General features: G+C 41.6%; 1 protein-coding gene across 4 annotated transcripts in view; it reads right to left on the bottom strand.

The window, feature by feature from the left end:
- sptbn4b (spectrin, beta, non-erythrocytic 4b) overlaps positions 1 to 26,060 on the bottom strand; it is a 115,453-nt gene extending 89,393 nt beyond the window's left edge. For 2 of the 4 annotated variants that reach the window (XM_014411878.3, XM_023154400.3), the window contains exons 1-4: positions 25,675 to 26,059; positions 10,958 to 11,115; positions 8,911 to 9,062; positions 4,903 to 5,076 (exon numbers count right to left, since the gene is read on the bottom strand). In XM_014411878.3, coding sequence (XP_014267364.2) covers positions 4,903 to 5,076; positions 8,911 to 9,062; positions 10,958 to 11,102 — 471 coding nt within the window. In that variant the 5' untranslated portion in view covers positions 11,103 to 11,115; positions 25,675 to 26,059. Of the gene's footprint in view, positions 1 to 4,902; positions 5,077 to 8,910; positions 9,063 to 10,957; positions 11,116 to 16,378; positions 16,534 to 25,674 lie in introns of those variants that run through there. The other 2 variants (XM_076873432.1, XM_076873431.1) reach the window with 2 other exon arrangements.
- Positions 26,061 to 27,535: the final 1,475 nt, after the last annotated feature.

Genomic DNA, 27,535 nt, shown 5'->3' with positions numbered 1-27,535 from the left:
ACAGCTTTTATTTATTTTTTTCTTTTTGTTTAAACAAACTTTTAATCAACTTATACAACTATATCTGGCTCATGACATAATTCACATTTCACATAGACTGATATAAGTGAATCCTTATAAATAGCCTGAATTGATGGTTAAATTAACAGTTTTGCCAAGAAGCACTCAAACAGCACAAACCTCTGCCAGAGCAGCTCCCTCTCTGCACTGTATTTACTTTTAAGGGAACATTATTATATTTCATATACATTTCTCTCTCTCATATTTGTATTTAAACATACAAACAAGAGGTTTGCAGTGCAGTAAAATCATTATGCACTAGCAAGTGTTGGATAATTGGTATGGATTTGTAAAATAATAAACATGAATATCTTGAGTTGATTGCAAAAAAATTATACTACAGTATGTTTCTAAAAAAACTAAGCTGCTCGTTCTCCTTCTCATCACAATGCGTTTTCAAAGATATAATGCATTTTGGGGGCAATTTGAACATACAAGTTCCACTTGTTGTTTTAACCATATTTAAAGATGAAGGGATTTTATGAAGGTTTGGTTTTATCTGACGTTGAACAAGGTCAGAGGTCCAAAGCGACATTTAGAATCCCCATATATATAACTCCCAATATTCCTATATGTTGTACTGTCGACATGCTGACAGTACACACCACACTTATTACAAACATAGTTTCGAAGTTATGAGGCTTTTTCATCAATTTGCAACCAAGAAATCATTAAGCTGACCTTGGAGACCTTGTTGGATGTTGGGCAAATTAGTTAATGGATTGCTAACATGACCCCCTGTCTCTACACCCCTACAAATTTTATCAGAATTCTTTCAAAAGGTCATGTTAGCACTTACAGATAGGATGACATGCACGTACAGTGGGGCAAAAAAGTATTTAGTCAGCCACCGATTGTGCAAGTTCCCCCACTTAAAATGATGACAGAGGTCAGTAATTTGCACCAGAGGTACACTTCAACTGTGAGAGACAGAATGTGAAAAAAAAATCCATGAATCCACATGGTAGGATTTGTAAAGAATTTATTCGTAAATCAGGGTGGAAAATAAGTATTTGGTCACCTCAAACATGGAAAATCTCTGGCTCTCACAGACCTGTAACGTCTTCTGTAAGAAGCTTTTCTGTCCCCCACTCGTTACCTGTATGAATGGCACCTGTTTGAACTCATCATCTGTATAAAAGACACCTGTCCACAGCCTCAAACAGTCAGACTCCAAACTCCACCATGGCCAAGACCAAAGAGCTTTCGAAGGACACCAGGAAAAGTATTGTAGACCTGCACCAGACTGGGAAGAGTGAATCTACAATAGGCAAGCAGCTTGGTGTGAACAAATCAACTGTGGGAGCAATCATCAGAAAATGGAAGACATACAAGACCACTGATAATCTCCCTTGATCTGGGGCTCCACGCAAGATCTCATCCCGTGAGGTCAAAATGATCATGAGAACGGTGAGCAAAGATCCCAGAACCACACGGGGGGACCTGGTGAATGACCTGCAGAGAGCTGGGACCAAAGTAACAAAGGTCACCATCAGTAACACACTACAACGGCAGGGAATCAAATCCCGCAGTGCCAGACGTGTTCCGCTGCTGAAGCCAGTGCATGTCCAGGCCCGTCTGAAGTTTGCCAGAGAGCACATGGATGATACAGCAGAGGATTGGGAGAATGTCATGTGGTCAGATGAAACCAAAGTAGAACTTTTTGGTATAAACTCAACGCGTCGTGTTTGGAGGAAGAAGAATACTGAGTTGCATCCCAAGAACACCATACCTACTGTGAAGCATGGGGGTGGAAACATCATGCTATGGGGCTGTTTTTCTGCCAAGGGGACAGGACGACTGATCCGTGTTAAGGACAGAATGAATGGGGCCATGTATCGTGAGATTTTGAGCCAAAACCTCCTTCCATCAGTGAGAACTTTGAAGATGAAACGAGGCTGGGTCTTCCAACATGACAATGATCCAAAACACACCGCCCGGGCAACAAAGGAGTGGCTCCGTAAGAAGCATTTGAAAGTCCTGGAGTGGCCTAGCCAGTCTCCAGACCTCAACCCCATAGAAATCTGTGGCGGGAGTTGAAAGTCCGTGTTGCTCGGCGACAGCCCCAAAACATCACTGCTCTCGAGAAGATCTGCATGGAGGAATGGGCCAAAATACCAGCTACTGTGTGTGCAAACCTGGGGCCCGTTCTTCGTACGTCGCTTACTACATCCAAGATCAAATGACACATCCAAGATCAAATCATCGCGCTAACCGTGAGCTCGCTAATCCGGTTCCCCGAACACACCTGCTGTTGACGATTACTACAGCTGGACGCAGGAATGTGACATCACTGGGTGTCGTAAAAGGGGCTACGCATCGATAGTAGAAACATTGATCGGCAACCCGCTGATTGGTCGGCGAAAATGTCGAAGGGGCGTGCTCGGTATTTTCCGGCAGCAGAGCAAGAACTCATGAGTGAGGGATTTCAGGAGTTTCAGAGTTTAATTAAAACGCAAGAGAACACTGCAAAGGCTGCAAAAGCAAGGAGAGAGGGCTGGCAGAAAGTTGCTGACAAATCAAACTCGTAGGTAATTTAATAATAATAATAATAATGGATTGGATTTATATAGCGCTTTCCAAGGCACCCAAAGCGCTTTACGATACCACTATTCATTCACTCCCACATTCACACACTGGTGGAGGCAGCTACGGTTGTAGCCAGGCTGCCATATCGCGCCATCGGCCCCTCTGGCCAACACCAGTAGGCGGTAGGGTAGATCTATCATATGACACTATATTGTCCAATATCATATGGCATTATATTATATTATAATATGTTATATTATATCCCCTTTCACATTAGAGCCACAACAGGACCCACAAGAAAATGGGAACAAGTAAAAGTGGAATACAGGAGTATTCTACAGAATGGTAATATTTATCTCTTAGATTGCTTTGCGTCTCTTGGCAAGGTAATACTGGCCTGTAATACTCTGTTAGTTTGTTCATAACAGCAACCAAGAAAAGGGCAGAGGAAAAAAAGACAGGTGGTGGTCCTGCACCCCCTCGTCAACAAGTTGGTTAAGTAAATAATACCCTCACGGGAATATCGATATCTCTCTATGAGCACACTGTCGCGCTGAGCTAAAGGATCCTGTCTGTCCCGCAATATACGCTGAATTCTGAGGACTCTCCTTATCAATCTTGCACCTTCCGCAATGGGTTGGTCGCGTATACGGACAGGACATGGCTGCGACAGGCTTCCCAAATCCACCTTCACTTTTATAGCCGTGGTCTCTCATCTTGATTACACGAAGTAATTTACAATTACTACTCTGAAATATGAATTACATCTGTAATAATCACATACATGTAATAGAATGTTAATAGTTCATTTCCCTTTTTTAGGAAATGACCTGTATGTATCTGTGTGACATCAATAAAAGGATCAAGTGCTGCATTACCTTTAGTTACATTGATAATATTTATTTATGGTGAAACAGTGGAAAAATATCGCTGTTGCTTTCGTATAAATGAAGCGGACATACCTGCGTGGCCGCGATCTAATCCTGTTTACATAAAGTAAACCTGCTCCCGAGCAGGTTTACGCTTACGGCTCTGTTGCTATGACAGCAAGTCCCGGATGAGCTTCGGGGAACCGACTGATCCAGGATCACGCGAAATCGTCAACAATCTAATCCGGCTAACCTACTTAGCGAGGTACGAAGAACGGGCCCCTGGTAAAGACCTATAGTAAACGTTTGACCTCTGTTATTGCCAACAAAGGTTATGTTACAAAGTATTGAGTTGTATTTTTGTTATTGACCAAATACTTATTTTCCACCCTGATTTACGAATAAATTCTTTACAAATCCTACCATGTGGATTCATGGATTTTTTTTTCACATTCTGTCTCTCACAGTTGAAGTGTACCTCTGGTGCAAATTACTGACCTCTGTCATCATTTTAGGTGGGGGAACTTGCACAATCGGTGGCTGACTAAATACTTTTTTGCCCCACTGTATGTAAACGCTACCAAAAACACAACCATCACGCGGTAATAATCAGCGTACATCAACACACTTATTGATTTCTGTATCTGCAGATTTCTGTATCAGTGAGCTGTCTTGCACACAGTGAACGTTGATCCTCTCTGTCTCATGAGCATGGCCTGCAGAGGGTTGCACACGCTGCAAGATAATTCTATTAGCAGTGCTGGCAAATGTGCTTTGTGGTGGGTAGCCAGGTCTAGCATGACAATACTCAGTCCCAGGAGAAAAGCTGATAGGCGACTGTGCACCGTGAATGTTACAGAGGCATCAGAATAATGTCATGTTAGCAGTGTGAGCCAATGCCACGCTGTAGCACTGAAGCAATATAAAGAGAAGCCATAGATTTCTGCTGTACTTACAGGGAAGAAGGTGATCCTGTATCACTGCTGCTGAGGCCTGGAACCCTGTGTGTGAGTGTGTGCATGTGTGTGGTATGTACATGCCAGAGGGTGTGCGATGAGACAGATGAAAGCCGGCTCAGGTAAGGTAGATAAAACAGTGTGCCCGTGTGTCCTTGCTGAAGAGCAGACTGGAAGGCGACTGCTGCCGGTCAGACACTGAGTGACATTAAGGCTTCATCCACTAAACACGGCTGTCGCACACTGGTGACGCAGCGCATGTGACAGCCTTCCCCAAACCACCAAGAGATAAACGATGCACTGCTGATCACAGCAACTTTGCACAGCAAGTTTCCGCAAAACCAGCATTCAAATATTACATCCGTAAAGAAACACTTCATATCCTGGAATACAATAAAAGCACCTTTTCTCTATACAGTGACAAAGTTGGCTCATCAGATGTCCACACTGCTATAATCTGTCACGATGAATCTGTGTTTTAAATTTACCTGAAAGCGAAGGATGATGGTCCAGATAAGGCCCAGGGTAAGGCGATGGTTTCCATCCACAATGTCATGGGAACCGACGTTTTCCAGGTGAACCCTCTGCTCTTTAAGAAACTGCAGTGCTTTGTCGACGTTCTCCAGGCAGTGGATCCGCATTCGACCTCGTGTGGGCCTCGGCTGTGGCAGGAAGAAGAGTTTGAGTACTTTTAATAAGATAACTGTTATTATTGACATACTACATGTGGGACTATAGCAAACATTGTTAAAATAATAACAAAGACAGTCAAAAGGTTGGATTTACTTTTAGAAATGACAGAAGTAAAAACCACTGAGGAGAATCTGGGGATATTTTTAGCACAAGGGCAAGTCCTTTCTTACAAATGCCCCCACTGTGAAATAAAGGAAAACTTAAGGAGACATCATATACCAGGCAAAGTGGTAACTGACTGGTAACAAACAGACAGACAAACAAAGACAGAACTGATTACATGCTCCCTCCTTTCAAGTGGAAAATAACCAGAAAAGGGTTTTCTGCAGAGCCAAAGACCCTGGACACTATGGGTTATATGATTTTTTTTTTTAAATGTTCTAATCTGTGAAGTTTACAGACGCCCTTCAAATTTCTTTATTCAGTTTTTTAAAAGTCCGTCAATGAGGGCAAATATTCAGTCAAAATATGGACTGAATGGACTGAGTGGATAATGATCCAAGATGGCGCCGCGTATGGATGCCCTGGTGCTTCAGTGCGTTACTTCTGTTTTGTTTTTGTGCATAACTTCTGTGTCTGGGCACTCCTCTGGATATTCTTACACCAGAGAAGAGCTTCTTAACTACAGGACTACAACACCTGTGGATTTACTTCCAATATTTGTCGCATCTGCGGCAGATTTACTGCAGACTCTGATCAGGAAAGTGAGACGCCGAAAGAGAGGTAAGCGAGCCGGCGCACTCGTGCGTCTGAGGAGACGTGGACTGCGAACTGCTCTTCCTGGGATCTTCCTTTCCAATGTACGCTCACTCAGGAATAAAATAGACGAGCTGGCCCTGATGAGAAGCATGAACAGAGACTTTGCCTCCTCCTGTGTCTTATGTTTTACGGAGCTGGAGGGCTTTCATCTGCTGCGCGCGGACCGGCAGGCCTCTCTCTCTGGTAAGACCAAAGGTGGAGGTGTCTGCTTCTACATTAATAGTGGCTGGTGCACAGATGTAACAGTGATTGCTCAGCACTGCTCTTCCTCTCTGGAATATCTTTTTATTCACTGCAAACCGTTTTATTCTCCGCGGGAGTTTGCTTCATTCATCCTGGCCGCTGTTTACATCCCGCCAGATGCGGATGCGCAGGCAGCTCAGTGCGCACTTGCGGAGCAGATACTGCACATGGAGCGGACATTCCCGGACTCTCTCATCATTGCTCTTGGGGACTTTAACAAAGCCAATCTGAGCCATGAGCTTCCCAAATACAAGCAGTATATTAAATGCCCGACCAGAGAGGAGAGGACATTAGACCACTGCTACAGCACGATCAGCGGGGCCTATCGCGCGGTGCCCCGCGCTTCACTCGGACTTTCTGACCACGTCATGATCCACCTAATCCCCGCGTACAGACAGAGGCTGAAGCTCTCCAAACCTGTCGTGAGGACCAAAAAACTGTGGAGCAACGAGGCTGTGGAGGAGCTTCGCACGTGTTTGGAGTCTACAGACTGGGACACAATGAAGGCTGCTTCTAACAGCTTGGACGAGTTTACGGACACTGTCACCTCCTATATCCACTTCTGTGAGGACAGCATTGTGCCATCACGCACCAGGGTGAGTTATAACAATGACAAACCCTAAACTCAAAAAGCTGTGGCTGGAAAAGAGAAAGGCGTTCAGAAGCGGAGACAGGGACTGCTACAGAGAGGCCAAGTACAGGTTCACTAAAGAAGTGGACATTGCTAAACATCAGCACTCTGAGAAGATGCAGCAGCAGATCTCAGAGAATGACTCGGCCTCTGTGTGGAAAGGTTTTAGGAATATCACCAACTACAAGCCTAAAACCCCCCACTCCACTGATGACTTGCTCTTAGCCAACACCCTTAACGACTTCTACTGCCGTTTTGACGAGCCAACAGGCAGCCTTCACACCTCCAATGGCCCCAACAATAGAGGCACTTTGGACACTCATTCCCCCACCTCCCCCCCCTCCATAGAGCCATCACCACCTTCAAACTGTTCACCTGCAACACCCGCCCCCTCACCCCACACAAAAGAGGATTTCACACCACCTCCTCCGACCACAACTCTTCATATTCATGAAGCAGATGTGAGGAAGCAGTTTAAGAGTCTGAATGCTCGGAAAGCTCCCGGCCCAGACGGTGTGTCTCCTGCCACCCTCAGACACTGTGCAAACGAGCTGGCCCCAGTGTTTTCTGGCATTTTCAACTCCTCACTGCAGGCATGTCATGTGCCTGCCTGCTTCAAGTCCTCTACCATAATCCCTGTCCCCAAGAAACCTAGGATCACTGGACTAAATGACTACAGACCCGTGGCTCTGACATCTGTGGTCATGAAGTCATTTGAGCGCCTGGTTCTCTCCCATCTCAAGACCCTCACGGCCCCCCTCCTGGACCCCCTGCAGTTTGCATACAGAGCCAACAGGTCTGTAGACGACGCCATCAACATGGCCCTACACTTCATCCTGCAGCATCTGGACTCCCCAGGAACCTACGCCAGGATCCTGTTTGTGGACTTCAGCTCTGCCTTCAACACCATCCTTCCAGACCATCTCCAAGGCAAGCTTTCCCAGATGAATGTGCCTGATCCCATCTGCCGGTGGATCACTGACTTCCTGACGGACAGGAAGCAGCATGTGAGGCTGGGAAAGAATGTCTCGGATTCCCGGACCATCAGCACCGGCTCCCCTCAGGGCTGTGTTCTTTCTCCCCTGCTCTTCTCCCTGTACACCAACTGCTGCACCTCCACCCACCAGTCTGTCAAGCTAATCAAGTTTGCAGATGACACCACCGTTATTGGACTCATCTCGGACGGGGATGAGTCTGCCTACAGGAGGGAGGTTGAACGTCTGGTGTCCTGGTGCAGCCACAACAACCTGGTGCTGAATGCCCAGAAGACAGTGGAGATTATTGTGGACTTCAGGAAGCACACAGCCCCACTCCCCCCCATCATCCCGACTGACACCCCCATCACCTCTGTGGACTCATTCCGCTTCCTGGGTACCACCATCACCCAGGACCTGAAGTGGGAGCCCACCATCACCTCCGTCATCAAGAAAGCCCAGCAGAGGATGTACTTCCTGAGGCAGCTGAAGAAATTCAACCTGCCAATACGGACGATGATGCAATTCTACACTGCAATCATCGAGTTCATCCTCACCTCCTCCATCACCGTGTGGTACGCTGGAGCCACTATCAGGGACAAACAGAGACTGCAGCGTGTTGTGCGCTCTGCTGAGAAGGTGATTGGCTGCAGGCTCCCATCTCTGCAGGACCTGTACACCTCCAGGACACTGCGGCGTGCAGCTCGGATCACAGCTGACCCTTCTCACCCTGGACACAGTCTGTTTGACCTGCTCCCCTCAGGCAGGAGGCTCCGGTCCATTCGCACCAGAACCTCTCGCCATAAGAACAGTTTCTTTCCCTCTGCTGTTGAACACATGAACAATAACCGTATGACTGTTCCCAACACTAACACATGACCCTACGCTGTGTCACTGCATCATTCCATGTTTGGCACTGATCACCACCTGCACTCATGTATATGTCTATCTATCTACTTAGCACTTTTAATTCTTATTCTCATTTTTATTTTCATGTCTATTTAAGCTTAATTTATGACAGTATGCTTGCACTGAAGCACCGCAGCAATTTCCTAATGTTGTAAACCCGCTCAACATTTGGCAATAAAACCCTTTCTGATTCTGATTCTGATTCTGAAAATGAAATCAGTCAGGAAGAAACTGACAGAATGAACAAAAATGAAGGATTACAAAACTAAAACCATGACGGCTCCTACCAGCAGCTCTCCACTGAGCACCTCCAGCAGTCTGGTGAGCATGTATCCATCCCTCAGGTCGTTGTAAAGGTCAGATATGCGACAGGACACCCTGGCTAAATGAGAGTTGACCCACTTTGTAAAAGTCTTCTTTTGCACTGCATCTCGTTCATCTGAGGGAAATTAGGAAAGACATTTTAAGTTAAAGGAACAGATACAATAATATCAGCTTTATACAGTATATGTGAAATGATTAGATCGGAATCACTTCAAATGGCCCTGAAAGACCTTTTGTTGCTTTCAGCTGCATGCACGCTCATGCTTGCCCCTTGCCTGACAAAGTCGATCTAATACTTTATGAAATATTTTCTTCAAATACCTAAAATACAAGGTGCACATAATTCACTATTAAACAGTTAAGAGATGAAAAATCTAAAAATATAAAGCACTTTGAAGTAGAGCTGGGCAATATGAGATTTTTTCATATCACGATATGTTTTTCTCATTTCAGGCGATAACGATATCTATCACGATATGAGCCAAATAACTATATTTGTAAGATTTAAATGTGCCGTTGCTCACAAGTAAAATGTGAAATAATCAGCAGCTTGTTTTTATTTAAATATTTATTTCCCATAATAAGTTCAACAGGGTAGATGTACTTAAGGAACATGAGACTTTTTCAGATAAATAAAGGCAAATATTGCAAACTACACAAAAGGCAGCCGCTAAAGCGTTTAAGTTTCAAAATAGAACAAATGAAACAGACGACTAAATTGTCAATTCCACTTAGAAACAAAATATTAATTCTAAAAATAAATCTTAGTTTGTTTTACAGAAGAACAGACAAAACTGACTAACTTTTGTCAATATCAAATAAACTGAGAACTAAAAGGAAATTCTCAATCTCTCCTTGTTGTATAGCTGAGCTTTTCAAACAGTTTTAACAGTTACTTTAGTCTGACAAAAGCCGAATGACGAATTAGCGCTTCCAGTCAGAGACTGAGGCTACGTCCACACGTACACGGGTATTTTTGAAAACGGAGATTTTCCGTTTTCGTTTTAAAAAATAATCCCGTCCACACATAAAGGCAGAAATGAAGGAAAACGCTGCTATGAACATGCCAAAGCAGCAGGTGGCGCTAGATTCCTAACCGTGCAGAAATGTTGGCCAATCAGAAGTCTAGAAGCCTCGGTGGGAAAAAGTAAACAAAGCTGGGGCATAGACGCAGAACAGAGTCGTATGTGTGGAGGGACAGTAACTGTGTGTATATGTAAGCATTTAAACACTGCAGAGAGTAGAATTAACAGTAACAGTATTGTAGAAATTCATTTCACCGAAACAATAACGTGGCGCACAGTGTGACGCATGCACCAGTTTATTGTATTTCCAGACTTGCTTTCGGCACAATTTACAGTGCACGCTACTCTGTTTTTTGTCAGACTTGAAATAGCCGAAATACCTTCACACTACGGAACTTCTATGGCTCTTCCGTTCGACAATCTCTCCGGCATTGGAACCATCATCTGTTTTCTCTTCGGTCACGCTCGGTTGATTTTTCTAGTCAGCACACTCATTTCCTCCATTATGCGCTGGCTCCATTACCCGCTGGCTGCTTCCCAAACAAACACACGTGCGGCGTGGCACTTGTGCTGTACGTAACAAGTCACGCGACGTGACGCTGCGGCTGTGATTGGTTCGGCTCTGCGCTACTTGATTTGGATTGGCTGACCCTTTTTTTTTTTTTTTTTTTTTTTTTTTTTTAAGAGGACAAGAGCGGCGAGGTCTATCGCGATAGCTTAATTTCTCTATCGAGTAAAAGTTATATCGCGATACATATCGTTATCGTTCTATCGCCCAGCTCTACTTTGAAGCAACTGTTGTTGTGACTGGGTGCTATATAAATTACATTTTATTAAATTGCATTTGATTAATTGTTTAAAAATGCCCTGAAAGTAGGTATTATTCATTTTGTATATGAACAGATAATACGGTCAAATGTCTGCAGTGTCTGTATTTGTGTAAATGTGAGTAAGCATGTGCAGTGATCTGCTTGTGACCTCTGACCTGCCAGGGCCTTGATGCGGGAGCACTCGAACAGTTTGGAGCTGGTACACTCTGTCTCCCAGAAGCCAGAGCCGATTGGTCGGTTGTTGTTGTTAAGCTGGCGCTGGGCTTCCGCGTTGTCCAGGTCTGGAGAGGCATTAGCCATCGCGCCCGACGCCCTGCGAAAAATCAAATGCTGTCATAATATCTGATATCAACCTGTGTGTGAAATAAAGGATGGGATAAAGTCTCCCTGGTAACATATAAAAATGAAATTGAAAAAATCATCTGTACAGTCATGCTTGATGAAATATGTTTTGAATGAGCCAATATAAATATCAGTGGATTTGCTTTAATGCGCTACTCACATACAAAAATGCATATATATGTATGTGAGCACACTGGCACATGCAGAGGAGAGAAAAAGAAGTGCCATTGCTCCATCCCCACAGGTGAAGAGCCTTTCGCACCTGATAATTAAATTAAATTAAACTAAACTGACTTCACACGTCCTTATTAGATATCTCTTAACCCTTATTCAACCGCACAAGTTTAGCCAGCAAAGAAATTCAGACTCAAAATTCATGGTTTAATAAGGAGACTTCTGCAGAAATAAGGAGTCAATAGGTCCTTTCCTGTTCATGAATGATGCAGTACCTGTCCTTGGCATCAAAGCATTTTACAATAGCAAAGCTTAAAATAGACTTAAAATGATTTGGGCATCTCATCTCTTCAGCCCGTCCCTTTGACAGCTGAAAGCAGGTACATAAAAATAGCTTCTAAACCTCTGCATGAAATCACACTGTGCCAGCTGAGAGTTAAGAAACAGAAACATTCGAAACAACAACAATGAAAAACCTCCTGTTCAATTTTCTGATATTCATCAGCTTCCGCTGCATTCATTTGAAGAGCTCACAGAGATGTTTGATATCAGTTAGAGGCTTCAATTAAAATTAAAATGAAACCTTAACAGTGAGCACTGGATAATGTGGTGTAAATAGTCTGCTTCGAGCAATGCACGGTTCGGTTTGTGGCACTCGCGACAGAATTCAGAGCGCACATTAAAAATCAGCAGACTGGGTGAAAACTTAAACGCGTCTCTGCTAGAACAGCTTGGAGGCTCTGAAATAAAAATGTGGGTTTTTCCAAATTAAGGCACCAAAAAGATGGTACTGTCTGTTTCAGCCTTCTTCATACACACCCTCTTCAAATTTTTTAAATGCTTTCTTTAACATATAAAGGATGTGTCATGCAAAAAAAATAGATGGTACCTCCTGTCTTTTCCTGAATTTGACAGTTTGTTGTCTTCAGTTTGTTGTTTTCTGTGTGTGTGTGTGTGTGTGTGTGTGTGTGTGTGTGTGTGTGTGTGTGTGTGTGTGTGTGTGTGTGTGTGTGTGTATACATGTTTAGACATCTTTGTGAGGACACAAAATTGGCATGCTACTATACTTGTGGGGACTAAATGCCCGTCCCCACTGGTTTGAAGGCATTTTTGAGGCTCAAAATGTGGTTTTAGTGTCAGGAGTACAATTAGGTTATGGTTAGGTTTAGGCTGAAGGTTAGAGTTCGCATTGATTTTTAATGGTTAGGCTTAGGGTAGGAACTGGTCAGATGGACTGGTCTGACAATTTCAGAAAGTGCTGAACTGCTGAGATCTTCCCACACAAACCATCTCCACGGAAAATGGTTTAAGAAAGAGAAAATATCTAATGAGTAGATACCATAGGTCAGAGGCAAATTGCCAGACTACTTCAAGCTGTCAGGAAGGCAACAATAGCTCAAATAACCACGTGTTACCACCAAGGTATGGAGAAGAGGGACTCTGAACACACAACACACTGACCCTTCAAACTGAACAAGAATCTGAGGCTACAGTTTATACTCACCAAACGATATAAAGAATGTTGCCTGGTCTCCGTTTCTGTGACATTCAGATGGTAGGGCCAGTCTTTAGCACAAACAACATGAAAGGATGGATCCATCCTATCTTGTATCAGCGATTCAGCCTGGTGCTGGTGTGTGGGGATATAATCTTGGCAAACTTTGGGCCCCTTGATACCATCTGAACACGTTTTGTGATCATAGTGTGCCCATCTTCTGCAGGATAGCACACCATGTCACAAAGCTCAAATCATCTTTCACATGACAGTGAGTTCACTGTATGGGCTCTACAGTCAGCTGATCTATGCATCACTGTGCGATGCTATGATGCCGACATGGACCTCAAGTCTTTCAGGAATGTGTCCAGCACCTTACTGAACCTCCACAGTGACGAATTAAGGCTGCTCTTAATTCTTCATGTTATTAAGCACTTGCCAGGTGTACCTAATAAAGTGACCAGGGATTGTACGTATCACAACAGGCATTAGAAATATAAAAGCTCGTGTCGGTAATGATGTATAGAGCAGTGCACTGGACATTAAATAAATCATAAATATTTTAGATGCACATTGGGAATCTAATAAGAATTCCCAGGTAAATACAGCATCGTTAGTTTTCTCATGTTCTCACTCTTTGTGTTACACACACGATGAATGGAAAATACATGCAATGGTTTCTCTTGGTGAGGAGCAGATGTGCCTACGGATATAAAAGATGCCATTTGGTGCTCTTCTCCAAGGCTGCTAACAAAGGGGAGGGAGGGGGAAGAATACATGTTTGTTTCCATGGCCCCACTGGGAATCAAACCCACAGCCAACTAGGCTTTTACACATGTGGGTTCAAGGGGAAAGACTGATGATAGAAATGTATTCTCTGTATATTTATCCAGAGGGCTTCTTTTGTCATACACTTATTTCTCTTTAAACTTCTTACAAAGATAGAAAGTGATGTTTAAAAAACTGCTGGCTCATTTTTGTGGCTACATTGTTTCAGTATGGTTGTTTTTTTTAGCAGATACAGCAGTATGTTTGGTGGTCATCCTTCAGCATCCTAAAATCATCGGCCTTTCCAGTGTGCACTCATTAAAACCCCTGTCCTTGAAATGCCTCACAAGATAACACAGAATGAAAAATGTTCTCCCCCCTTTCCCCTCCCAATCCCCTCCCCCATTTCTCCCTATACCCTTCTTTCAACACATAGGAAGAATACACCCAACAGTTACATGCCCTGAATTTGTATTGTTACTTTTTAGTTAATGTTAGTAACACTATACTCACCCATTAAGTTCAATTTATGTGAATGAAGATTTCAAGTAAATAAAAGGTCAAATAAGCATTTGATGTTACTGTTTAGGAAGGTTTCTCTGAAGATTCCTGCCTCAGACTTTTTCCCTTTTCTCTGTAATCTCTTTTTCCTCTCCTCATCTGGCACCTTTTTCCTGGCCTCCTCCTCCCTCTGCAACAAAAACCCAAGCTCACGGTTGTCACTATACCTAAACCACTGGAAAAACAACATAGCCATATCGAGTAAATGTCAGCGTGCCCTGCAAGACAGAAAGAGAAGAAGTAGCTGTGCACATGCACTTAGCTGTCCTCCCTGGAGAGGATAAATATTATAGAGCTTTCTATCTGGTGATGATGCAGAAAGAGGACTGCAGTGAAATCCAACAAAGTGAAGCCTACAGTAAATCAGATAAATTTATAGGTAACCTGAGTGAATGAAAAGACAACAATACAAAATGTTCTTTTCAATTAACTTTAACCTTTAAATAACAAAATACTAATAGAATTGTTTTGGAAATGTAAAAAAAGAGATAAAATTAAGCCCAACCTTTCAATAGATACATCTTCTCTACTTTATACAGTACATTTTATACAGTACATTTTATTCCTCAACTCATCGTTATCTTAAAAAAAATAAAAAAAAAAATAATACAATTTGTGAGAAATAAAAATCATGAAAATGCTGTATTCTTTGAACATTTGGATACTTCTAATGAAGGATTTATTTATAATATATTGCCAGGTTTATTCTGTTTTCAAAGAAGAACAAATGAGTCAAATGCATATGTTTACATTTATACTACAATAATTAAACAGTTGGGTTGCAAAGGTCATTCCTACTACAATCCTTCCAAGCTCTTGCATGACTGCTGAATATTAGTGCAAACTGATGGCTCGGGACAAAAGCCTTTTCTTTTTTCTCGACACCAAAGTGCGACCTTTCCTCTTAAACATCCCTAAAACACGGGCTCTCCCTTTACGGCCGCACTAAGAACATCACGCAGCGCTCTATTTTGTGATTAGTTTTCAGATGAGTGGCAGCTGATGGTGTGATCTCAGATGTTGTAAATGAGCTAGCCCCTTGTTTAATGTCCCTAAATCCCTGTACAGTTTTCACTCTAATCCCCCGTGTGGACTAAAGTCACTCGCCAGCATTTTCCTTCAGAACGTGTGAGAGCCACCTTTGAGGTTGGCTGCAGAGTCCCACCATGCTCTGTACTGACTGATATCGCAAGCCATGAAGCCAGCAGGCTCATGTGAATGTTTAGACAGAAACACCCCAGAAAGAACCAGGAGTACTAACATGGGGACCTTCACTGAGAAATATCTGTGGCCAGACTGATGTAATGACTATAAAGCAACAGAAGAGGCCTGCAGGTGAATCGTGTATCTGCAGAAAAGAGGTCCAATGTCTAACGTGTCAATAGTTTATCTTTTGATTGCAGTTTTTACTTAATTTTTGCCCATTTGCAGCATTTAGACTGATCATGAGATCTGCAGGGTTTTTTTTTTTAAACTGAATTTCAACCAGATTTAATATCAGCCGATATTAGTTCTTTATAGACTTACTGATGTTAGCATTTAAAACAGACAACAATTTGCTTTATTTAGGTAAAGGAAAGAAATAATCTTCAAACATGAGCTCTGGTGTTCCATCAGAAGGCTCTCTGCACCGACACATGTTCGGAGCACCACAAACCAGCAGTCAGCCAGATTAAGTTCTCCACAACTGTGCTGCCACTGTATCTTATTAAGGCTCAGAAGTAACAACACATAACAAATGTTAGCGAGATCTGCTTACGTTTGTGTATTGGATTTTTAAATCACCACACATTAGTATCAGTCTGAAACCCCCCCACTTATATCAGCTAGGCTCTGATTTTAACTCACCTCTATCACCGCATTAGGTACTTTCATGCAATCCAAAAAATAGTGTTGCTGTTTCTGTTTCATATCTAGCTCGTTTATGACGTAGGCCAAGTTTCTTTCAAAGATGTTTGCTTTCTAAGTGCCTCCTTAGCTTGTGGCAGCATGCTAGCATTAGCCCTCCTGACATATGACCCACTTTGACTGAGGGCTGCTAACATCCACAGTCCAGCTAAAAGCTAAAAGACTTGTAACTTTATAGATACATTTTCTTCACATGGTGGATCATCCAACAAGCTTTCCCCTTTATTAACCTCTTGTTGTGTCTTTCTCTCATAATTCTTACCATTTGATGATGACTAAATGAAGCTGGTTGTGAAAATTATCCTGTATCCAAACTGTGTTAGGTTACCTGTGGTGGACGTTTAAAACCTCTTTAGTTGATGACGACTGCAGGAAAAAACCTGTAACTGTATATTTTTGTAGGGCGATAAAACAAACTGAAATACGGATTAAAGCCGGTGATTGGATTGGAAAAGTTGAACCACAACAAAAGTCCGCATCAGTCAAACTGCAGCCAAAATACATGACTGCTGTATCTGCGCGTGTGTATGTGCGCGCGCACGCACGCGTGCCCTCTATTCTCCTTGCCTTGTTCTTTGCCGAACCTCAACCACCTGGTGTCCTAAAATCAATCAAATCAAACACAAGGCTGCTCTGGTGTGTGTGTGTGTGTGTTATCACCTTTATTCTAATAATCAGACTCAGCTGTTCAGGAATCAGTCAGCTGTAGGCAGTCACACACACACACACACACACACACACTGCTGGCTATCTGTTTTATGCTCTGTTTTGACACACTGAACACAGCCTGCAGGAAAGTTTAAAAAAATGTGACCGCAAACTTTCATCTGCATTCATACTTGTGTAACACTAAATTCATTCTAATATTGGCAACAACAACAACAATAATAATAATAATAATAATAATATCAAACTTCTTTAACATCATTCTGGAAAAACAGTTAATGTCCATGAGATCTTAAGATATTGTGTGATGTGTCTTTGTTGAAGAACCAGGAAAATATGGAAATATATTTGGGGGACATGGTGGACTTTAACTCCCCAAAAAAGCTGAGGTGCCTACTGTGGAGTGTACATGCAAACATACACGTGTTACTACTTGTCCTAAGTCCACAGGCAGCAATCCTGTGCTTCACTTGAATGAGAATCAGAGTCATGTATGATAACGTGACCCGATTCTGTGCTGTCTGCAGGTGTGAATGTGAGCATGAATGGTCATCTGTCTGTTTATGTTAGCCCTGTGATGGACTGGCGACATGTCCAGGGTGTACCCCGCCTCTCATACAGCAACAGCTGAGTTAGGCTCCAGCCACCCCCTGACCATGAATTAGATGAGCGGTTAAGAATGATTTAATAAATGACTGACTGTGTCACAGAGTAGCAGAGCTTCACGGATAGTAACACCACTGTTTTCTGTCATTGTACATTCGTCTCCTTTTCCTTGTCCAACTTCAGGGAAAAATACCACTGTGGGCAGTAAGCTAGAAGGATCACCACCCCCCTTTCTTTGTCTGTATGACGTATAAAATCAAAAAGCAGAACAAGCTCACAAGCAGGAGAGACAAAGAAAACAGCTTTATTATTACTTCTGACATCTGTTGTTTTTCTGCTGTAATACATTTTAGTGCTCAAATCAGATGCATCTTCATCAACTATTGATGTGGACTCCATCGACATCTCTCTACATCACTGCATATCAAATATTTTTGTCACCAGGTTTTTTTTAAAGCTGCTTTTGGTGCTTCTTTGACTATGATCCAACTCAGAATATGTTATGGTTTAATGGTTTTACTAACCACTATATTAAGAACACTTTAACTACCAGGAGTGTCGTGATAACATCAGATGCTACTGGACAAACAGAAGACACATTTAAACTACTACAGCTTCAAAATAGTTCTGAAAATAATGAAAATCAAATCAGAACAAGTGCCGATGTTGCCTGGTGAAGTTAGCATGTCACAAGTCCATATAATTACGCACAGTCATGTCCCAGCAGGTGCAGGGGGGGGAGAGTCAGATGAACCTGGTGGATCCTGAACAGTTGATGCTGATCAGGGCTGGTGAGCTTCAAAATGAAAGTGCTGAGTAATACTGCTGATGATCTTTCATTCAGCCACATAAATACAAAACACCTCCAAATGTTTTATTCTGAGAAGGCGACGACAGAAGCGAGTCCACCATAGTGTTTCACACTGCATTCAGCGCACATGCAGACATCTATTAATCTGACCGCACTGGTAATTCAGCAAATATAATTTCAGTAGTTTAAAAAAAAAAAAAACTGTTAAAAACAACAAACTTGGACCAGAAAGTTTTGATAAATAAAATCAAAAACACAGATTCAGAACAGGGATCTTGCTCTGATGTTTATGTTGAACTCTCGGGGTTACAGAGTTCGTAGGAGGCAGCTGTGCCAACACCGAAAGATCAAACCTTTAAACAGCAGCGTCCTCTCTGAACTCTCCATGGTGTTGGAAGAAAGAGCATGAATTGCATCTGTGGCCGTGTGTTCTCTTTGACATCTTCCATATATTGTTAAAGCCCAGTAGATGCAGTGGAAAACCGCACAAATAAAACCAAACACTGTCATATTTACGTATGGAACCTGATAATATGAAAGAAGTTATACAAAATAAAACACTCGCGTTTGGTAAGTTTTTACTGCTTAAATAATTTGTTACAGAGTGACATGTCCTATTTTATTTTGTAAATATTTTTATATTAAAATATATTATTTCATTCCAATGTCAAGATCTGCCTGTTTCACAGTAAACTAAATTATCTCAGTAAGTCACCTTGAACTTGGCAACCTGTGATGATAATACTGAAACAAATGAAATTAGCGCTGGTAAAGACAGGACAGCAAAAATGGGAACTTTGCCCAGAGATATCTTCTCATCTCTCACTTTTAGGAGAGAATCTAGATCATATGAAGCTTTTCTGTTTTTCTCCAGGTGGACCTGAACCCTATATCACTGTGGTTTATAGGACAGCATCTAAAAGGAAATGTTCTACATCCAGGGTGGCCATCTCTGTTTCTCCCCAGGTGGTTTGAGTGTGTTTACATGACTGCGTTTCAGCTCAGTCGTGACTCTTTTAGCTGTTCTCTTTACTTTGAGGTTTTATCATCCAGACTTGTATCTGTCAGTCTTATTGACATGGGTATGAGAGATTGTGTCTCAGTTTTTCCTGTACATTTAAACAAGCTTTTGAACGTTAACCCTTAATCGGTTCTTTTAAGACATGCCTGTCACATTTCAGTTGATTTCTTTTGCTTAATCAATAGCCTAGAATCCACAGCTATCCATTAGGGCTGTTTGAGTAGAGCAGAAATGAAAACCACAATTAATTCGGTCAATATTGAGATTATGATCTTTTAATACAACTGCTCGTAGAATTCATTTCTTGGGAGTAAATTTTCTTGAACTTTCATCCAAAGATAAAAAAAGAAAGATTTTGAATTAAACCCTCCACAGCCTGGTAGTCGGTAAATTTAGAGAGTACCAAAAGCAAAGTAAGAACCAAGCACAATAATCATATAATCATATAATCTCAGAGATTTTGTTTTGATAATCACTGGAAGCCAAAATTGTAACTGAAGCTTAAAATCTGACTAAATGCACAGGCATATTATCCCATTAAAACAAAAACATAAGCCGAATATCTGCACAGAACTACACTCTTTTTGACAAAAAAACTCTAAATGGATTTATTCTGCTCACTTCCAACTCTATTTTCTTTCTTTCTTTTTTGTCTTTTTTTTTTTGCTTTTAAAGTAGCACTGCGTGGTTCGCAGTTTTCTTGCGCTAAGCCTCGATGCATCCACCGCTGTCTGAAACATGCAGTTTTAGCTCTCCTCCCTTTAAGATGACTTTCTTCTGACTGGCTTAAAAAGCAGGTGGGAGGGGCTTCTGTGCCACAGCCAGACTCGTTTGCCTGAGATGACCATATTTGGAATATCTGCACTCACTGACCATATTAGAGACAAGATTTGTATTTTTTTATTTTTACAAATGTTGGAACCTGAGTTTTTGGCTTACAGAAACTACTTGAAAATGTGTTCAAGTTTATTATAAACTTCCATTATTGTAACAATATACAGCCATGGTAAAGAGACAGCATAACTCTTTTATGTTCTAGGGTTTTACATATCAAGATACAAATAAAAATAATCTCACAAAGTCAACCATGACTTAGTTTGTCACTGTTGCAGTTATTGTTACACATAAAAAACAAGTTGTTTGAAGTTTACTTTAAACAATGTATTATTGGTCAGAGTTATCATTCATAAGTTTCCTGTTGCTTTGTTATTCAGGGATCATCTAATAGTGTAATTACTACTGCATGTCTACATCCATACATGTGTGAGATTGCAGAAATGTCAGTCGTTACATCTTCTCCTCTAAACCACTCCGTGTTATTATGGCCTTCTCTCACTAGCTATGCTGCTGAAGTGAGCCACCACAATAAATCACAGTTTCACCAGCGACGTAATGTAAACACCCCCACGCCCCTCGCCCCGCCTCCCTGCTCTCTCCTTTTATTATCCTTCACACTTTTGCAGCTGTCCTCTCTCTATTCCCACCGCTCCCTGTGTCCTAACCTCTCATCCTCTTTGTCTGGCTTCCACAACTTGTGTTTTGGCAATTAGTATCTGACACTGATGCCTCTAAACTAACTAAAGAATGACCATAGTCTAAATGCTAACCACCCGGTGTCCTTGAAACATACACTTAACCCTGAAATGCTGCATTGAAGCAGTTCCGTCATCAATGGTAATGTACAGCATGCAGTGACCACAGAATGATGGTAACGTGAACGAGTGCTAATATAAACTGTGTGACTGTGGAGCTGAAAGAAGAGCTGATGGATCCCATGAGCTTCTCTGGGTCGAATGTTTATCCCATCATTACTAGTCTGTAAATTATATACAAGTTTAATTAAGTCTACTTCCAGTTTCAGTCACGTATTCCAAAACCAGGACAAGAGTTTAAATGTCATTGTACTTTTTAAACTTTACCACTTAGTTGAGTCTTGAGTGTAATTTTACAGCCATCTGTAAAACTCGGTGGAGGCACTGATCTTTAACATTACTGAAGCAGTGTGAGATCAGCTTGACAGAAAACAGAACAAAAGTCCTTCCAGAAGCCAGGAGAACTATTTCTAAAGACAACATAAAGAACTGACAAGAAAGCTGACAACTTATTTCCCATTTTCCTTGGAAGACATAAAGAAATAAGGGATGGCTCTAGCACCTACTGCCCACCACTGTTCTCTTTTATACCATTATACTTTTTTTACTATCTTTTTTCCCATCTTTCCCAATGCATGTGTAACAGGGGCACCAACCAGTCATATAATATGTACCCACAATGCAGTTTAACAAAGCCAGTTTTACCCAGCTAGCTGCCTGTGACTCCTCTGATCATATAAAATAGGATGATAGCTCATGATGTTCTCCTCCATTCTGATGTTGATAAAAAAAAAAGAAATGTCTATAGTGTTCTTGTTCATCTACTGCAAATATGTGGCTCATTGTGATTTTAACAGTTTTGGAAGGGGGGATTAAGTTATATCAGGCATTTGCTACACACATATATAGTGGAACAAATTAAAACTGCAATATTAATTTACATGGGTACATTTTCCACAGAGCATGTCGACAGAAACTTCATAAACTTCCCACTAAAACACTACCTCAGATCTTGCGTATGGATCAATATGGCTCCCGTGCAATGATGAATTCTCCAGTCAGCAATTTCTTCTCTTTATATTACTCCACCAGTGATCCAAGAATAGCTTAAAGTACCTCACGGATGCAGGACTGTCCATCTCTTTTGATATAGAAGTTAAATTTAGAGATAGAGAGAATGAGGGAGAGACAAATATATAACCAGACGAGGTGAGAAGACAATAAACTAGAAAGATGAAAATGAAGTGTGATATTGTGGAATATAGATGTTAGAGAGATAAAGGAAGGAAAATATGGAAAAAGAAGTGAAATAGAAAGACAGTGGGAAAATAAAGAAACTGATCTGAGACAGATATAGGGGCATATCACCAGAAAGATGAGTCGAGTAAGAAAGAGAGACAGCTGCCAGTGTTAATCAGTCAGCGGCAGCAGCTCTGTGTCTCTAAGGCTTAATCTGGACCAGACCCTCAGTGCACCCCCTCCCCTCTTTTCTTTAGTCTTCATCAATATCGTCACATACACATCATTTGGGGACATTAATCACAGCCTCTCCTAGCTCGCTGATATCCCATCTGCCTATTGACAATTGTGAGGAGAACGCTCGGTTACTAAAACGTCTAAAGATTGATTAAGTGATTAAGTGTCAGACTTTGGAGGGTTCGAGAAAAGTTCAAGACGCCACATTATTCTCCATTAAAACATAACTTTGTCAAAAAACGCCAAAGTTAAAGCGTTTTTACAGTTTTACAAGCATTATTTTATCAGTATGAAAGAACATCCCATCAACCACTGCCAATAAAATCAATTTTCTGTGTGATCACAGCCATCAAATCAACAGGAAGCAAGATGTGAGCATGTTCATGTTGAACATGAACATGTGAACAGAGTGAACTCAATTCTACCAATTGTAGTAGCTAAATCGCACTAATTCAGCTGTCTGTACAGGAGCAACAATGATGGCTCGTTTAAGATCAGATTAGATTTAAATGCCTATTGTAAACACTACTGTCTTTTAATACTATTACAATAACCCTGAAATTAAATAATAGCACTCACCTGTGCTTTAAAGATTAAGAATTTCTTGTCCTTTATCTCCACGTTGGTAGAATTGTTGAGTCATTGTCTTATATTTCTGTTTGTATGTTCTTGTTTTTACTATTGATCTAACTCAGTTTACTTGTTTCATGCAAAGACTGTATTTAAAAGATGATGCCACCCATTCATTAGTGAAGTCGAAAGCTACGACTTGAGGATTTGTTGGTGTTTCTACGTGCGAAGGGTGAATCATGACGCTCCTTTCTGAAACCTAGAATAGCCAAAATTGACAAAATGGACTTCGTCTTTTACTTATTATAACCTGAAATGAGCGACTGAGCCCATAACCCTATGGCAAAAATGTTTACAGAGGTCACGTTTAAGGTAAGTTTTTTTTTGTTTTCCTTTTTCTGTAAACCTGGAAGTTTTTTTGCAGCCACAGGAATCAAGAGGAACGCAGGAACTTTCACATTTGGCTTCACTTTTCAGACCCGGAAGCTACGTCCATCTTTTATGCTCTCTGAGTGTTAAAGTGCTGGTGGAAAACTGGGACATGTGAGCTTTCAGAGCATTCATGTGTTGTTTCAAACAGGAAAAATGTTTGCTGCCTCGTGACTATAACAGATACATAGCAGTTATAGAGTCAGTGCAATAGCTTGTAAATGTTAATTTAAAGTTTATAGCTACAGCTACATTTGGACATTTTTCTGCTGGAAAACCGCCAGTGAGTGCACGGTTGCAAATGATAGAATGCTGACACTCAGCCTTATTTCCCCTTGTAATTTCATATTTTCTGTACAATTTTCATCCTTTTGCTGCAGTCAGGTTTCTGTTATTGATCTGTGTACAAACTCAAATGTGTAGCAATAATGTTCTACAGCTCTTACATTAACATTTAACAGTGAACCGAACATTGAATATTTAATCCAATCTAACTTTACGTTTGACTGTCATTCTGACCCAAACATGACCCCAGGTTTAATCCCAAACTTTATCCACACTGATATTACCTGACAAAATATATGGAATCTGGATCATTCTTTGAGGGAGTGATGCTGTCTCTCCTTTTCTCCTTCACACTCACTCACACACACACGCACACACAAGATCCTTCACTGTGACGTCACACAGTACGCACTTTACACACTGCACTGAGTCACTTTGAGTCACTTCACCTCAGCACAGTGAACCCGCATCTGTAAGCAAGGGCAGCAACCACACCCAAATTCTGAGTCGACAAGAACACGCCTCTTAAAACAGTGACCTTGTGGTCTGATAAACAGCAGAGAGCTTCAGTATCCTAAAGATGCTGTTGATCATCCAGAGAAGACAGGGACAACAAGAAGAGTAATTCTATCTAGCTGAGAAACACCATAAATGTATACAATATTCACACTGCTGTGCAAAGATTTTAGACATAGTGTTCAAATATGATTCCATCGTGCAATACAAACGTAGAAGCAAGCTTGCTCTGCAGCAAACAAAGTCCTCAAAACATGCAGCCAAGCACAAAAAGAACAAGTTGTGCTCCCAGTCGCTGATCCCAGCCCTGAAGTCTGAAGTCTAGGGTTACGGGAATAGACACAGGAACCACGATAAGTCCTCTTGGATGATTGGAACAATCCCCCAACAAGTCCCCGAAGAAACCTGAACAACCTGTGCCATTTTAAAGGTAAAGTGTTTTTAAATATTTAAAATACATGAAGTAATCTTGCTTACCACCACATGTTTTGTTCACTTTGAAATGGGATCTAGCTGGGTTCAAACTGTTAAACTTTTGTATTACATGAGTGACTCAAGACAAACTGAAATACCACAAAATGCAATGGATTCAGGTTATAGAAACCTGCTGAGCACCACATGTGGTATGAAAAGGTTCACAGTACTGTGTGCAACATAAACCCACTGAGAGACACTGGAGTAAGGGGCTCAAATGGGTCCAAAAAAGTCACAAAACTTACAGTAAGTACCGTTAGCAGTTTGGTATTAATGATTAAATGAATTCAGATAACCGCATACCTCTGTTCACTTCTTCCCTCTTCTTTTATTCATGTTGTTCCAGTACAGTCACAAAGTAGAGATAACCAACTAACTCCCACCTGCATGCAAACTTCAGATCAAGACAGAAAGGACAAACAATGGCCCGTGACATGTCTCCGTGCACAACAGGGGTTGTAGTCACTTTTTTTGCAGCAGTGATCAAACAGACATTAGACAGGCTGCACTGCATCTCCTACTTGTGTTGCTGAAGCAGTGTATGCTGCTTCAGGCCTTGTCAAACTAAAGCATGAATTGAGTCAATCTACAACCACCCCTTCCAAGACAGCAAAATCCCTCCAGGATTTGGGAAGAAAGGTGCAGAAAAGCGAGAGTAATGTAAAGTCACATAAGGAGACCACAGGCACATTTTAACTTCCTACTAAAATACTGCATAGAGCATTACTGTCGATATTTATTCTTGTGAAGTTCTGCTGCAGTGTGCATACGGGTACAGTGTGCAGTCTGTAGCTAGAAACCAAATAAATGATCTCTAATTTAAAGTAAAGGTTACACAGAAGCTAAAACATGCAACCGCGTACCATAGCCCACAAAAAAACTAGGCCGCTTTCTGTTTCTCAGCTCATTTCTCCTTTTAAATTAGACAATCAGATCCAGCAGGCATCATAAGCACCTTTCCAGGCATGCATCACGTACACATGTAAGTGGAAATAAGACACGAAACGGTCCGTCCCTTTGCCGGATCACTGCGGTACCCTGCACCCAAATGCAGGCCGGCATCCCGGCAAAAAAGGAGGAAAAAAATCCCATGCATCTCGACTCCTTGCTCTCACACGGGGAATGAGACGACAACCAAGGGAAAAGGAAGCATCTTTTTGCGTTTTTATCGGCCTTACCTTTAGCCTCAGTGTCAGTTTTTTGGTTTGGTTTCGTCCTCCTCCACCAAGACGTCGCTGGCTCGAATCGATGAGGAGCGCGGTTTATCAATGGAGGAGACTGACGCTCCGCTTTTATTCCAGCAGGGTTTTCCCTCGATTAGTCCCTATTACACGAGGAAGCGGCTGGTTTGGGTAATTACTGAAGCACCGCGGGGGGTGTGCACTGTGCAAAAACTGCGCCTTAGCGCACGTTAAGAGCGCTGCGTGCCTGCAGCGCTGACCGCCGGCCGGGAGATGCTGAGGTTCAGTGCCGGTGGAGGGTGATGGTGATATCCATAGAGGTCCCAGTTTCCACCTGACACAACCTCTCCTTCCTCCTCCTCCTCCTCCTCCTCTCCGCTGGTGATGCTGAGGAGAAATATCAGCATCAATGGCAGAGAGAGAGAGAGAACGGGAGAGAGAGAGAGAGACGCTGACGGTGACGAATTTTAACGGATAACCACAAGAGGCCGCGTTTCAGCAAATTGATTCAAAGGCTAAAGAAGAACAAAAAAGAAATATCACAAAAGTTAGAAATACCAGCACATAATACATCTATGCGAATTTCTCTTTGAGATCAATATTCTTATTCTTATCTGAAAACACTGGTAAATATTTTTAATTAATACACATTTAGGAAGAAAGTCCAAGTTAGCTGTTGATTTTTCCTTTTTTAAAACTCCCTTTTAACTTTTATTCTCTTTTTTCAAATAACCTTTTTTTAAGACATTGTCACATGAAATAAGGACGTTATTTCATGTCTTTTAAGCGTGACGAAGGCTACATATAAAAAAAATTAAAAGAGTTGCAGTACACCTGCAAAATGTTCCTCTTCCTTTTTTCATTTGCTCTCTTTAAGTGTCACCACATAATCAGGCTCCATCTTGTTTTAAAGAGCCCATAGTACTGGATTAGGGCTTACTTGTGGTTCCTGGGAATTTTAAAAGTAGAATGGGAGGAAGAGCCTTCAGCTTTCAGGTCCGTCTCTATGGAACCAGCTCCCAGTTTGGATTCAGGAGACAGACACTGTCTCTTCTTTCAAGATTAGGCTTCAAACTTTCCTTTTATATAAAGTTAGTTAGGGCTGGATCAGGTGAACTTGAATCCTCCCTTAGTTATGCTGCAATGGGTCTAGGATGCTGGGTGATTCCCATGATGCACTGAATGCGATTTGGTGCAATATAAATAAAATGTAATTGATTCGAAAAGCATAGCAGATCATCTACCTCCATCTCATTTAGTGTCTTGCATCCTGACACTCAAACTCTTTGCATGTCCTCCTTTGCTACATCCATACACATTCTCTGAGGTCTTCCTCTTTTCACCCTCCCTGTCCTATCCTATGTCCAGTATATCCACTATTCCTCCTCTGCTCATGTCCTAACTTTGTTTCCAATCTGAACAGTCATTCTGATATACTCATTTCTAATTGTATTCATTCTGGTAACCTCCAACAGAAATCTTAAACTTTTTAACTCTGCCACCACCAGCTTTAACTTTCATGGTTTCTAAAACTATTAGGAATAAATCAAACTAGGTATATCAACTATAGCTCACACAGATAGCTCACTGCAGAGTCACAGGTGGGAAAAAAATGTGAATTATACTTCCACCTATTAGTGATTCTGATTGGCTAATTTATACGTAATGAACTGTCTCACCTTCATTTTAAGATCGAATATATTTTGTAAATCTTTATCTTTATCTAAAAACATTTTAAAAATGTCTCTTTCATGGTAGTGGTTGCTATTCCTGCCCTGGAGTGACGCACAGGAGCTGAACGGCTCCTTTAACTCTCCATATAGGCGGAGTCTAAGATGCGGAAGTGCCTTCCTGTCAA

The sequence above is a fragment of the Maylandia zebra genome, linkage group LG14 (genome assembly GCF_041146795.1).
Source record: "Maylandia zebra isolate NMK-2024a linkage group LG14, Mzebra_GT3a, whole genome shotgun sequence".
In the NCBI taxonomy this organism is placed as follows: Eukaryota; Metazoa; Chordata; class Actinopteri; order Cichliformes; family Cichlidae; genus Maylandia; species Maylandia zebra.
This window is presented reverse-complemented; position numbering and strand designations above follow the sequence as displayed.